Below are 15330 nucleotides of genomic sequence, written 5' to 3'. Positions count from 1 at the left end.
CCTCCCGTGCGCCCCTTGCGCCCTGCTCTCCGCGCCCAGTTCTCCGCGCCCCCCGTGCGCCCCCAGCTCAGCGCCCCGCACCCACCGAGCAGCAGCAGCCGGTGCGTCCGCCGCAGGTCGCGCCTCTGCTCGCGGAGTCGGCGGTCGATGCTCTTGCTGACCCGCCTGGCCTCGCGCTCCTCCGCGCGCTGCCGGTCCGTGCGCCGCCGCCTCTCTTGCGCCGGAGTCCGGACAGGGGCCAGGTCCAAGTCCGGCATCGGGTTCAGGTCGGACCGCGCGCCCTCCACGGGCGGCTCCGGGTCCCCGAAGAGCAGCGGCCGGAGGCTGTGGCATAGCCCCATCTGGGCGCGGGGCGCGGGCCTCGGGGCTCACGCCCTAGCCCCCGCCGAGGGGCGGGAGGGGACTGCGCGCGGACCCGGCGTGGCGCTGCGGCCGGCAGGCTGGGGCGCACAGGTGAGCCGGGGCCCCGGCCCCTCACCGTCCCCCAGGGCCATTCCGCCTTTGCCGCTGGTTCAGGGGCTGGCTACCTCTTTGGCCGGAGATCACCTGACAAAGAGGACCTCTGGCCTGACCGGCTGCCGCGAGCCCGGCCCCGGTTACCGTAAGTACCGCCACCTACCCTTACCCCGTTACCGTATTTACTGCTTCCGGCCCGGCGCTCCTAACGTAAATACCACCGCCGGCGAGTCCCCCACCCCACCACGCCCGTTATCGTAAGTACTGCCTCCTAGCCAGGCCTCCTTACCGTAAATACTGCTGCCCCAGCCCGGCGCGAAGCTACAAACAATGCCACCCTGGCCGTGGTGGTGACGCCATCGGCCAGAGCTGCCATTGCCTTCCTTAGAACTTCTCCGTGGGTTTCATCTCTGGCAGTAGGCAGTAGGAACGCAAAGCCGGCTAACGGGGTGGGATGCCAGCGTTGAGAGCTTGAGTTCCCCGTGTAGGGTAAGGGAGTTAGAGAAAGAGAGGTTCGGAAATAGGAGACAGGCACTTTACACGAGCAGATCACCCTTAACGAGGCGAGAAGGGGCAGCAGTCAGATTAGTGAGCTGCTGCACTAACCCAAGAAAAGAGTAAGTATATATAGGCTTATATGTAGAAATCTACTATCTTAAGGGGGCCTGTTCTCCAAGGTTGTTCGGAATAGTTACCTCTTAAACAGCTGGGGCAAGGAATTCTGGAGATCGGCCAGAGGCTGGGACCGGCTGGGAGCTGGGCAGTCAACCTTAATGTCCATTTTTTTTTCCGTCGAGTGAGAGAGTTCTTTGTTTTGCATAGAATGGTGGGGAGGACCTGGAGGGGAGTTTTAACTCTAGGCTATTTTGAGCCCTGTAACTTTCCTTCACCCCTCGGTGTTAACATCTGCGCACTCCTTCACCTTCCTGCTGCTCATACACGCTAGTGTACACACCTCCGCACACTCTCGACCCCCACCTCAAACTATTACACCTTCCATCTCGACATTATTTTCAACAAGTTCTACACTTAGTAAAAAACTGAAAGCAGGTACCTAATTGTCAACAACAACAATTGTCATGTACTGTTTATATTTGCTAAAAGAACACAGAATTGCATACTGCATCCGATTTTTAATCTGCAAAGTAGTGCAGAGAGGAGCCAGGCACTTCCAGACCCGGTGCCTTCTCTCCACGCCTCAGATCCATGAAAGATCCCCATTTTCTCCTAATTTCTCACATAACGTCCATCATCTTATAGGACTTCTGCAACATGTGAAAATTTTGACAGAGCTTTTAAGAACCCTGCTATAACACACAGTCTAATTTTTATCAAAGTGGCATGGGATGTTATAATTGATAGGTAAATATATCTAATAGGAGTCCCTGTTAACAGAGCAAATTGGGCTGTTTAATGCCACACAGGCCTGGGCACTTGAATTGTATTCCTCTGGGCTGCAAACTGAGGGCAGCTAATAATGACAGTTCAGTTCAATTCAGGCGCTCAGTCGTGTCCGACTCTCTGTGAACCCATGAACCGCAGCACGCCAGGCCTCCCTGTCCATCACCAACTCCCGAAGTTCACCCAAACCCATGTCCATCGAGTTGGTGATGCCATCCAACCATCTCATCCTCTGTCGTCCCCTTCTCCTCCTGCCCTCAATCTTTCCTAGCATCAGGGTATTTTCAAATGAGTCAGCTCTTCTCATCAGGTAGCCAAAGTATTGGAGTTTCAGCTTCAACATCAGTCCTACCAATGAACACCCAGGACTGATCTCCTTTAGGATGGACTGGTTGGATCTCCTTGAAGTCCAAGGGACTCTCAAGAGTCTTCTCCAACACCATAGTTCAAAAGCATCAATTCTTCGGTGCTCAACTTTCTTTATAGTCCAACTCTCACATCCATACACAAAACCCGCACAATTACATAGGTTGTGTGTCAAGAATGATAACTGGATTTGGTAAGAAGTAAGTGAAAGTGAAAAGTCAAAGTGAAAGTTGCTCAGTCATGTCTGACTCTTTGCTACCCCATAGACTATACAGTCCATGGAATTCTCCAGGCCAGAATACTGGAGTGGGTAACCTTTCCCTTCTCCAGGGGATCTTCCCAACCCAGGGATTGAACCCAAGTCTCCCGCATTGCAGGCAGATTCTTTACCAGCTGAGGCACAAGGTAAGAAGTAAGGTGTTTGCTCAACCAGATTGGTCAGGGTCTGAAATGGTTGCGTAGTTATAAGGGGAGACCTTTAGACCAGAAGGTTGAAACTGGCAGTGACCGGCAGCTACTGTTTTGAGAAAGGCTGGTGGTGTCCTTGAGTCTGACACAATTCAGAAAATTCAGGTTTCTCAATGATCCAAAAACGTGTCTGGAACCACATCCACAGTGGCCACCCAGCTCCATTTTCCTGAACCAGAGCTACTCCATTTTGATTTTAAATACCTTCTTGTCTTCAGTGGTTCAAGCAGATGACAACGCATGTTTGACAGGTCATAAGACAGGCTGTTCTAGTGAGTATAAAGTTCATGTTAAATGATGCATAAGTCACAACGACTTCTTACCCACACTTCAACAGCAATTAGAAAAATTTGATTATGTGATCTATGCATAGAATAAATTAGAATAAAATGTTTAATATTTATATATAACTGCTAGTAAAGTTTAAGGTTTTTAAAGTGATTTAAAATCATTGGGTTATATATATGAACAATTTCTAATGTCAAAGATTGATTATGAATCTGAAAATAGAAACGATGAGGGGAGTCCAAGTAAATGTAACATCACAGCAGGTTGATACAATATGTAATCTTGTGTAATCTTCACTGCTGCAGACAGGATTTTTCCATTCTTAATTTGTCTTCCTGTGAACTTCCTAAGAACAAATGGTTAGGATGTAGTGAAAGGGTGTGTCTAATGTCTTTGTATGGATATATGTTTAATTGATGAATGTGGCACTTTATTAGTGTTTTAATAAACATTAAACATTTTAATAAACATTTTAACACCATTCCATTGGAAACTTTAGTAAAATTGTAGAGAAGAGGTAGGACCAATTTGGCTTCCTCTCCCCCAGGTTGGGGCTCTGTTTGATTAGTCTGATATATAGTCTGAGAGGATTCATTAAATAATGCAATGATAAATTTTATAAAAATATAGCCATTCAAAGCGGAAGTGGAGCCCTAACTTCCTATGATGCAGGATTTGCCAGCCTCTGCACTATTGACCTTCGAGGCTGGATAATTTGTTGTCTTCGGGCGTGTCCTGTGCATCTGTGTAATGTTACAAATATGCTCAAAGATTTCAAATAAGATGTAGGCATGGTAAATGAACTGATGAAGAATCTCAGCAGAGAAATTGAAACTGTTGAAGGGGAGCAAATGGAAATACTAAAACAGAAAAGTGTAATAACATAAAAAATTCATTGGATGTACTTAACAGCATGTTGAACATGAAAGAACAATTTGAAGACTTAGAAAGCAGATGTATAGAAATGATTTCATCTACAAGGTGGGGTGGGAGGAAGCAATTGAGGTGAAATGAGCAGATTCCCAGAGGCCTGTTGATGAATATTATCTCATCTAAAATAATTGTAATTAGAGTCCTAGAAAAAAATGGAAAAAAACAAGGCAGAAACAATATTTGAAGAAATAGTGGCCTCAAATTTCTGAAATTTGATCAAAGATATTCACTAATAAGTCCAAGGAACCCCGTGAGTCACATGCAGGATGCTGCTACTGCTGCTGCTAAGTCACTTCGGTCGTGTCTGACTCTGTGCGACCCCAGAGACCGCAGCCCACCAGGCTCCCCCATCCCTGGGATTCTCCAGGCAAGAGCATTGGAGTGGGTTGCCATTTCCTTCTCCAATGACATGCAGGATGACACAGAAAAATGCACACAGGCACATACGATCAAACTGCTGAAGTCTCAAAATAAAGAGAGAATCATAAAAGTAGCCAAAGAAAAGAGACCTTATGTATAGAAAATAACACATGGAAACACATGTATAGAAAATATTGGCTTTTCATCAGAGATAATGGAGGTTAAAAGGCAGCAACACAGCACAGTGGAAGTGCTGGAATACAGAAAAAAATCACCAATTTATAATTTGATATCTTGAAAAGTCACATTGTGTTTGACTCTGCGATCCCGTGGACTGCAGCATGTCAGGCTCCTCTGTCTTTCACTGTCTTCCAAAGTTTGCTCAAATTCACATCCATTGAGTTGGTGATGCTGTCTAACCATCTCATCCTCTGCTGCCCCCTTCTCCTCCTGCCCTCAATTTTTCCCAGTATTGAGGTCTTTTCCAATGAGTCTGCTCTTTGCATCAGGTGGCCAAAGTATTGGAGCCTGAGCATCAATCCTTCCAATGAATATTCAGGGTTGATTTCCTTTAGGATTGACGGATTTGATCTCCTTGCAGTGTATTGTGAGTTTATAGTATATGCAGATGAAATATGTGAAGCTGTTGAAAAGGATAGGGTTGGGTGAAGGAACCACCCTCCAGAGTTCCAGTGTATAAAGCAGTGTAGTCGTGATGCATATACATGTGATAGGTCACCAACAGCATCTTCTTCAGTGACAGAAACGTGGAGTGAATGCTTGGAATGTGGATATTGTTCTGAAGAACTGGGTTTAATCTCACTTAATTCTAATTAGCTTAAAATTTAAATTTAATAGCCACAGGTGGCTAGTGACTACCATTTTGTACAATGCAGCCCTAGAGAAACCACTGAAAAATAATAAACAGTGGGATACCTAAAAAGCTAGTAGGGAAATAAGACTGAAATCGCAAAACAAAAACAAAACAAAACAAAAACCCAAAACTTCAAGTAAGCTCAAAGAAAGAAGAGGAAACAAACGATGAACCAAATGGAAAACAAATAGCAAAACGGCTGCCTTAAATCCAAGCCGTTTTATAATTAAATGTAAATAGCCTAAACTTTCCAATGAAAAGGCAAGAATTTCAGGATAAAAAAAGACTGACTTTTTGCTGTTTATAAGAAAACTTTAAATACAGATGCAAATAGGTTGATAATAAAAAGAAGGAAAAATGTGTGTGATGGCATATCAATTTCCTGTAGATATAGTAACAAGCGACCAGGAAGCTTAGAGGAGCAGATATTCGTTCTCTCCCAGTTCTGGAGGTGTTGGTGGGGCCACAGCTCCCGCCCAAAGCTCTAGGGAGAAACTGCCTGGCCTCTTGCAGCATCGGGTGCTCCTGGTGTTTGCTCATCATCTCTACCATCTCTGCCTCTGGCTTCGCTAGTCTGTTCCCTGAGTCTGTGTGTGTCCTTTTTTGTCTCTGTATACAAGGTCTCAATGGATTTGGGTTCCACTCGAATCCAATATGATATCATGTGTGGGTTAAATAGTGTTTCCCAAAACACTATTTTCTTAGCTCTTATTAAAATTAAAAAAAATCTTATTCCTATAATTATGTTTCCATTCCTGCTCCTTGATCGTTCAATTCAGGCCAGATCTATGAGCTCCCCATTAGAGTTGATGGGACCTCAGCTTTGTAACACCCCTGCTTTCTCCTTGCACCCCAAACCTCACCTCTAAGTTCACTTCTTTAAAATGTGTTTGTACTGGAGTACAACTGACTTAAAATGTTGTGTTAGTTTCTGTGCTTAGTCACTCAGTCATGTCTGACCCTTCACGACTCCATGAACTGTAGCCCTCCAGCTCCTCTGTCCATGGGGATTCTCCAGGCAAGAGTATTGGAGTGGGTTGCCATGCCCTTCTCCTGGGGATCTTCCCAACCCAGGAACTGAACCCAGGTCTCCTGCATTGCAGGTGGATTCTTTACCATCTGAGCCGTGTACAGCAAAGTGACTCTGTTATACGTGTGTATTTTCCTATTTTTTTCCATTATAGTTTATTTTGCTAGTGCTAAGCCACTTCAGTCGTGTCTGACTCTTTGCGACCCTATGGACCATTGCCTTCCAGGTTCCTCTGTCCATGCGATTCTCCAAGCAAGAATACTGGAATGGGTTGCCATTTCCTTCTCCAGGGTATCTTCCCAACCCAGCGATTGAACCCACATTGCTGGCATCTCCTGCACTGGCATGCAGGTTCTTTACCACTAGTGCCACCTGGGCAGCCCTACAGTTTACTATAAGATATTGAATAAAGCTCCCTATGCAATACAGCAGGTCCTTGGCATTTATATTTATCTGCTTTATCTGTAGTAGGGTGTATCTGCTAATCCCAAACTCCTAATTTATCCCTCCCCTCCACCCTCACAGTTATTTTTAAAAGTTGAGGTATAATTGACAGTTTACTAGTTTCAGTTGTACAATGCAGTGATTCAAAATTCTTACTTATTGTGAAATGACCACCACAATAAGTCCAGTTAGCATCCATCACCACATACAGTTAATACAAATGAGAACTTTTAAGATCTATTCTCTCAACAGCTTCAAAAATACAGTATTGTTCACTAGAGTCACCATGCTGTACCTTACATCCCCAGGACTTATTTATTTCATAACTGGAAATTTGTACCTTGTGACTCTTTTCACCCATTTTCTCCACCCTTGAACTCCCTGCCTCTGGTAACCACCAATCTGTTTTGTATCTATGAACTTGGGTTGTTTGTTTTATAGATTCTCCATGTAAGTGATAACATACAATATTTGTCTTTCTCTGACTTATTTCACTTGGCACAATACCTTTAAGGTCCATCCATTTTGTCACAAATGGCAAGATCACAGTCTTTTTTATGGCTGTGGTGTATATAGGTATCTCATCGTCTTTATCCGTTCATCCATCAGTGGGCACTTAGGCTGTTTCCATGCCTTGGTGGTTGTAGATAGTGCTGCAGTGAGCATGGGGGTGCATGTATCTTTTTACATTCATTTTTCATGTTCTCTCAGAAATCCCTCAGAGTTTTATTGAAATTTAGTATTTATGTTTACTGTGACTAGGTAAATTCTTTTTACGATTGAGCTTCTTACCATATTATAATCACTTTTCCATTCCTCTGGGTGAGCAAGCTTCTTCATTCTGGTTTTCTGTGCTCTTATCACTAACTCAACAACATGTTCTGTACTCCCACCCCATCTGAAAAATCACCTCTGAACACAGTCAGACACGTTAGCATCCTTACCCCCATCATCTGCTTCCCTTTTGATGGGCTGCTTCCTCAGCCTGTTACAGGGTGCGGCTGTCCTTTTGGTAGAAATTTTCTCATCCCAGTATTATTTTCACCTCTTTTAGTCCTCCCCCCTATTTTATTACATAAGACTTGAAAAAAAGCAAAATTCAATTATGACATAACATTTCATCATTTAGACATACATGCTTTTTCTTAATCATATTTTCTTTAGGAAATATTGCAAGAAGCAGTATTAAGATTGAAATGAATTAGTTTAAAAAATAAGATTATTTTATTAGCATTTTTTAAATATAATTTATTTTAATTTGAGGCTAATTACTTTAAATATTGTATTGGTTTTGCTATACATTGACATGAATCTGCCACGGGTGTACACGTGTTCCCAATCCTGAACCCTCCTCCCACCTCCCTCCCCATACCATCCCTCTGGGTCATCCCAGTGCACCAGCCCTGAGCATCCTGTATCATGCATCGAACCTGGACTGGCGATTTGTTTCACCTATGATATTATACATGTTTCAATGCCATTCTCCCAAATCATCCCACCCTCGCCTTCTCCCAGAGTCCAAAAGACTGTTCTATACATCTGTGTCTGTTTTGCTGTCTCGCATACAGGGTTATCGTTACCATCTTTCTAAATTCCATATATATGTGTTAGTATACTGTATTGGTGTTTTTCTTTCTGGCTTACTCCACTCTGTATAATAGGCTCCAGTTTCATCCACCTCATTAGAACTGATTCAAATGTATTCTTTTTTAATGGCTGAGTAATACTCCATTGTGTATATGTACCACAGCTTTCTTATCCATTCGTCTGCTGATGGACATCTAGGTTGCTTCCATGTCCTGGCTGTTATAAACAGTGCTGCGATGAGCATTGGGGTACATGTGTCTCTTTCAATTCTGGTTTCCTCAGTGTGTATGCCCAGCTGGGTCATATGGCAGTTCTATTTCCAGTTTTTTAAGGAATCTCCACACTGTTCTCCATAGTGGCTGTACTAGTTTGCATTCCCACCAACAGTGTAAGAGGGTTCCCTTTTCTCCACACCCTCTCCAGCATTTATTGCTTGTAGACTTTTGGATAGTAGCCATTCTGACTGGTGTGAAATGGTACCTCATTGTGGTTTGATTTGCATTTCTCTGATAATGAGTGATGTTGAGCATCTTTTCATGTGTTGGTTAGCCATCTGTATGTCTTCTTTGGAGAAATGTCTGTTTAGTTCTTTGGCCCATTTTTTGATTGGGTCATTTATTTTTCTGGAATTGAGCTGCAGGAGTTGCTTGTATATTTTTGAGATTAGTTCTTTGTCAGTTGCTTCATTTGCTATTATTTTCTCCCATTCTGAAGGCTGTCTTTTCACCTTGCTTATAGTTTCCTTTGTTGTGCAGAAGCTTTTAATTTTAATTAGGTCCCATTTGTTTATTTTTTCTTTTATTTCCAATATTCTGGGAGGTGGTTCATAGAGGATCCTGCTGTGATTTATGTTGGAGAGTGTTTTGCCTATGTTCTCCTCTAGGAGTTTTATAGTTTCTGATCTTACATTTAGATCTTTAATCCGTTTTGAGTTTATTTTTGTGTATGGTGTTAGAATTGTTCTGGTTTCATTCTTTTACAAGTGGTTGACCAGTTTTCCCAGTACCGCTTGTTAAAGAGATTGTCTTTTCTCCATTGTATATTCTTGCTTCCTTTGTCAAAGATAAGGTGTCCATAGGTACGTGGATTTATCTCTGGCTTTCTATTTTGTTCCATTGATCTATATTTCTGTCTTTGTGCCAGTACCATACTGTCTTGATGACTTTGGCTTTGTAGTAGAGCCTGAAGTCAGCCAGGTTGATTCCTCCAGTTCCATTCTTCTTTCTCAAGATTGCTTTGGCTATTTGAGGTTTTTTGTATTTCCATACAAATTGTGAAATTATTTGTTCTAGCTCTGTAGCTTGATAGGGATTGCATTGAATCTATAGATTGCTTTGGGAAGTATACTCATTTTCACTATGTTGATTCTTCCGATCCACGAACATGGTATATTTCTCCATCTATTAGTGTCCTCCTTGATTTCTTTCACCAGTGTTTTATAGTTTTCTATATATAGGTCTTTAGTTTCTTTAGGTATATATATTCCTAAGTATTTTATTCTTTTCGTTGCAATGGTGAATGGAATTGTTTCCTTAATTTCTCTTTCTGTTTTCTCATTATTAGTGTATAGGAATGCAAGGGATTTCTGTGTGTTGATTTCATATCTTGCAACTTTACTGTATTCATTGATTAGCTCTAGTAATTTTCTGGTGGAATCTTTAGGGTTTTCTATATAGAGGATCATGTCATCTGCAAACAGAGTTTTAATTCTTCTTTTCCAATTTGGATTCCTTTTATTTCTTTTTCTGCTCTGATTGCTGTGGCCAAAACTTCCAAAACTATGTTGAATAGTATTGGTGAAAGTGGGCACCCTTATCTTGTTCCTGACTTAAGGGGAAATGTTTTCAATTTTTCACCATTGAGGATAATGTTTGCTGAGGGTTTGTCATATGTAGCTTTTATTATATTGAGGTATGTTCCTTCTATTCTTGCTTTCTGGAGGGTTTTTATCATACATGCATGTTGAATTTGTCAAAGGCTTTCTCTGCATCTATTGAGATAATCATATGGTTTTTATTTTTCAATTTGTTAATGTGGTGTATTACATTGATTGATTTGTGGATATTGAAGAATCCTTGCATCCCTGGGATAAAGCCCACTTGGTCATGATGTATGATCTTTTTAATGTGTTGTTGGATTCTGATTGCTAGAATTTTGTTAAGGATTTTTACATCTATGTTCATCAGTGATATTGGCCTGTAATTTTCTTTTCTTGTGGCATCTTTGTCTGGTTTTGGTATTAGGGTGATGGTGGCCTCATAGAATGAGTTTGGAAGTTTACCTTCCTCTGCAATTTTCTGGAAGAGTTTGAGTAGGATAGGTGTTAGCTCTTCTCTAAATTTTTTGGTAGAATTCAGCTGTGAAGCTGTCTGGACTTGGGCTTTTGTTTGCCGAAGATTTCAGATTACAGTTTCAATTTCCGTGCTTGTGATGGGTGTGTTAAGATTTTCTATTTCTTCCTGGTTCGGTTTTGGAAAGTTGTACTTTTCTAAGAAATTGTCCATTTCTTCCAAGTTGTCCATTTTATTGGCATATAATTGCTGATAGTAGTCTCTTATGATTCTTTGTATTTCTTTGTTGTCTGATGTGATCTCTCCATTTTCATTTCTAATTTTGTTGATTTGATTTTTCTCCCTTTGTTTCTTGATTAGTCTGGCTAATGGTTTGTCAATTTTATTTATCCTCTCAAAGAACCAGCTTTTGGCTTTGTTGATTTTGCTATGGTCTCTTTTGGGTTTTTTTGCATTTATTTCTGCTGTAATTTTTAAGATTTCTTTCCTTCTACTAACCCTGGGGTTCTTCATTTCTTCCTTTTCTAGTTGCTTTAGGTGTAGAGTTAGGTTATTTATTTGACTTTTTTCTTGTTTCTTGAGGTATGCCTGTATTGCTATGATTCTTCCCCTTAGCACTGCTTTTACAGTGTCCCAAAGGTTTTGGGTTGTTGTGTTTTCATTTTCATTCATTTCTATGCATATTTTGATTTCTTTTTTGATTTCTTCTCTGATTTGTTATTCAGCAGCGTTTTGTTCAGCCTCTATATGTTGTAATTTTTAATAGTTTTTCTCCTGTAATTGAGATCTAATCTTACTGCATTGTGGTCAGAAAAGATACTTGGAATGATTTCAGTTTTTTTGAATTTACCAAGGCTAGATTTATGGCCCAGGATGCAGTCTATCCTGGAGAAGGTTCCGTGTGCGCTTGAGAAAAAGGTGAAATTCATTGTTTTGGGGTGAAATGTCCTATAGATATCAATTAGGTCTAACTGGTCTATTGTATTATTTAAGGTTTGTGTTTCCTTGTTAATTTTCTGTTTAGTTGATCTATCCATAGGTGTGAGTGGGGTATTAAAGTCTCCCACTATTATTGTGTTATTGTTAATTTCCCCTTTCATACTTGTTAGCATTTGTCTTACATATTGTGGTGCTCCTATGTTGGGTGCATATATATTTATAATTGTTGTATCTTCTTCTTGGATTGATCATTTGATCATTATGTAGTGTCCTTCCTTGTCTCTTTTCACAGCCTTTGTTTTAAAGTCTATTTTATCTGATATGAATATTGCTACTTCTGCTTTCTTTTGGTCTCTATTTGCGTGGAATATCTTTTTCCAGCCCTTCACTTTCAGTCTGTATGTGTCCCCTGTTTTGAGGTGGGTCTCTTGTAGACAACATATGTAGGGGTCTTGTTTTTGGATCCATTCCGCCAGTCTTTGTCTTTTGGTTGGGGCATTCAACCCATTTACATTCAAGGTAATTAGTGATAAGTATGATCCCGTTGCCATTTACTTTGTTGTTTTGGGTTCAAGTTTATATACCCTTTCTGTGTTTCCTGTCTAGAGAAGATCCTTTGGCATTTGTTGGAGAGCTGGTTTGGTGGTGCTGAATTCTCTCAGCTTTTGCTTGTCTGTAAAGCTTTTGATTTCTCCTTCGTATTTGAATGAGATCCTTGCTGGATACAGTAATCTGGGCTGTAGGTTATTTTCTTTCATCACTTTAAGTATGTCCTGCCATTCCCTCCTGGCCTGAAGAGTTTCTATTGAAAGATCAGCTGTTATCCTTATGGGAATCCCCTTGCGTGTTATTTGTTGTTTTTCCCTTGCTGCTTTTAATATTTGTTCTTTGTGTTTGATCTTTGTTAATTTGATTAATATGTGTCTTGGGGTGTTTTGCCTTGGGTTTATCCTGTTTGGGACTCTCTGGGTTTCTTGGACTTGGGTGACTATTTCCTTCCCCATTTTAGGGAAGTTTTCAACTATTATCTCCTCAAGTATTTTCTCATGGTCTTTCTTTTTGTCTTCTTCTTCTGGGACTCCTATGGGACTCCTATGATTCAAATGTTGGGGTGTTTAACATTGTCCCAGAGGTCTCTGAAGTTGTCCTCATTTCTTTTAATTCATTTTTCTTTTTTCCTCTCTGATTCATTTATTTCTACCATTCTATCTTCTACCTCACTAATCCTATATTCTGCCTCTGTTTTTCTACTATTGGTTCCCTCCAGAGTGTTTTTGATCTCATTATTGCATTATTCATTATATATTGACTCTTTTTTATTTCTTCTAGGTCCTTGTTAACCCTTTCTTGCATCTTTTCAATCCTTGTCTCTAGGCTATTTATCTGTAACTCCCATTTTGTTTTCAAGATTTTGGATCATTTTTACTATCATTATTTGGAATTCTTTATCAGGTAGATTCCCTATCACTTCCTCTTTGGTTTGGTTTGGTGGGTGTTTATCCTGTTCCTTTACCTGCTGGGTATTTCTCTGCCTCTTCATCTTGTTTATATTGCTGTGTTTGGGGTGGCCTTTCCGCATTCTGGCAGTTTGTGGAGTTCTCTTTATTGTGGAGTTTCCTCGTTGTGGGTGGGGTTGGATAGGTGGCTTGTCAAGGTTTCCTGGTTAGGGAAGTTTGTGTCTGTGTTCTGGTGGGTGGAGCTGGATTTCTCTCTTTGGAGTGCAGTGAAGTGTCCAGTAATGGGTTATGAGATGTTAGTGGGTTTGGAGTGATGCCGGGGTCCAGCCCCGGCTGATCCAGGGTATTCGAAGGAGAGACGGCATAGGCGACCTATTTATTTAAATATTTATCAAAGATGTAAAGAGTAATAGGATGAGGATAGCTCAGTAGGAAATTCAGTGGAGAAAAGAGGCTGAGTAGCTTGGTTTACACGGGAGACCAATAAAACTTCAAGACAAGAAGTTTGCACCACTTACATAGGCTGCAGGCGTCCTTCCATTTTCCCGAAGGAGAGGAGACACTGAGGCCTCCCCGGTCGGATCTTAGAAGCCCAGGCGTAATTAGCAAGCATGGCGGGTTCCGCGCTCCAGATGGAGACTCAGCCAGAATTTGAGAGAGAGAGCGACATGGGGAGACCAAGTTTCGGTGAACAAGGCCCGCACTTTATTTTCCAAAGTAGTTTTTATACCTTAAGTTATGCATAGAGGATAATGGGGGAAGGGGTGGAGTCATGCAAGGACAGCAGTTCCTGGTCCTAATCGAAGCCAGGCTTTCAAACTTCATATGCAAAAGTTCAGGTGATTTACATCATCTTCTGGCCAGGAGGCCTGTTAACATTTTAAGAAACTTGTTTTTCTCTAAAGGTGATTATTCCAAAGTCAGTCACCAGCCTCCAAAAAAGCATTGGACAAAGCTGCATTCCTATAGGGCAAAGGTGAGGTGGGCTCAATCAAGAAAAGACTTAACTCAAGGGTCCAAGGTTACAAACATTGAGGCTACTACTTACATTTCTATACACCCATTATATCAATCAATACACTGCCAAGGACACAGTAGGTAAGGAGTATGGAGACTTAGCAGCAAACATTGGCCCAATAAGTGAAAAAACCTTTCACCGATACAATTTCTAATCAATCTTTTAACTACTCAAAGGAATCTGTGTTTAGACAGTTTAGAACATATCCTGCCTCTCACAGTTGGGAGGCTCTGAACAATCACATGTGGCCGGAAAAAAACCTATTCAGGCAGGCTAGAGGATTTCCAAAGGAGTTTGTAGGTTAAACACTGTCACACCCAGGAATTATTAACTGGAGCTGTAAGCTAACTCTTTTTTCAGAGAGAGGTAGTGGGGGACAGCCCCCCATAAAGTCAGAGGTGTAGGTGAAAGCACAAAGCAGAAAGTAGGCAGACTCTGGTTTTGGGGGTAGATGGGGGACTCCTGAGGCTCGATCCCACCCTTGCGTATGCCGAGCCTCCTTCCTCATGACCTTTGTCATGGGCGGAGCTCCTCATGCTGGCTCCCGGCAGTGATAGAATTCCAGTTGAGCTATTCCAGATCCTGAAAGATGATGCTGTGGAAAGTGCTGCACTCAATATGCAATATGCCGGCTCCCGGCATCGTGACTTTAGGCAGCCTGTATATTGAAGCTCAGGGCTATGTTCCTGTGTTGCTGGAGAATTTGCATGGTATGTTTTGCTCTGGAACTTGTTGGCCCTTGGGTGGTGCTTGGTTTCAGTGTAGGTATGGAGGCGTTTGATGAGCTCCTGTCGATTAATGTTCCCTGGAGTCAGGAGTTCTCTGGTGTTCTCAGGATTTGGACTTAAGCCTACTGCCTCTGGTTTTCAGTCTTATTCTTTCATACATTAGGCTCAAGACTTCTCCATCTATGCTTCACTTTCAGATAGTTCCTTGATCTGGCTTATACTTCTCAAGATCTATAGGCCCCTTCCTATGTAGTCATTGCTAACTACAGGGTTTTAATCTATTGCACCTGTCACTTCCAAGGTGGTTCCCTCTGTTTTCGCTTTTTCTGTTTGCTGGTCTCTTCAGTGTCTAATTTCTGCCCCGACACACGGGGGCAGTGGTGGTCACTTTTTAAGGCTCACTTGTTCAGTCGTGCTGTGGGGAGGGAGGAATGCTGCAAACAAATATCACTGGCGTGTGCTCGCGGTGTCTCAGCCACACTGGGTTTGCCCAGTGTGTGCTTTCCCTGTCTACACTGCTTAGGCTCTAGGTTGCTCTGCCGGGAACCATCTGAGGCCGGCCCTGGGTTGTATGCACCTCCCAGGTCTAAGCCGCTCAGGTTTAGGCACTTGGGTAGTCCTCAGAGGTGCAGACTTGGTTGGGCCTGCGTTTTGTGCCCTTCCCGGGTCTGAGAAGCTCAGGTGACCAGG

The 15330-nt window shown here is 42.1% G+C and overlaps 1 protein-coding gene across 1 annotated transcript in view; it reads right to left on the bottom strand.

Annotated features, from left to right (window-relative positions):
- The window catches only part of GNAL (G protein subunit alpha L), a 77398-nt gene extending 72055 nt beyond the window's left edge, over positions 1–5343 (bottom strand). Inside the window, exon 1 of the mRNA XM_005224101.5 lies at positions 86–5343. Within this exon, the coding sequence (XP_005224158.1) occupies positions 86–341 (256 nt within the window). The 5' untranslated portion in view covers positions 342–5343. The remainder of the gene's footprint in view (positions 1–85) is intronic.
- Positions 5344–15330: the final 9987 nt, after the last annotated feature.

This window comes from Bos taurus, chromosome 24 (genome assembly GCF_002263795.3).
Source record: "Bos taurus isolate L1 Dominette 01449 registration number 42190680 breed Hereford chromosome 24, ARS-UCD2.0, whole genome shotgun sequence".
Taxonomy (NCBI): Eukaryota; Metazoa; Chordata; class Mammalia; order Artiodactyla; family Bovidae; genus Bos; species Bos taurus.
The sequence above is the reverse complement of the archived record's forward strand: the minus strand, read 5'-3'. Positions and strand labels throughout refer to the sequence as shown.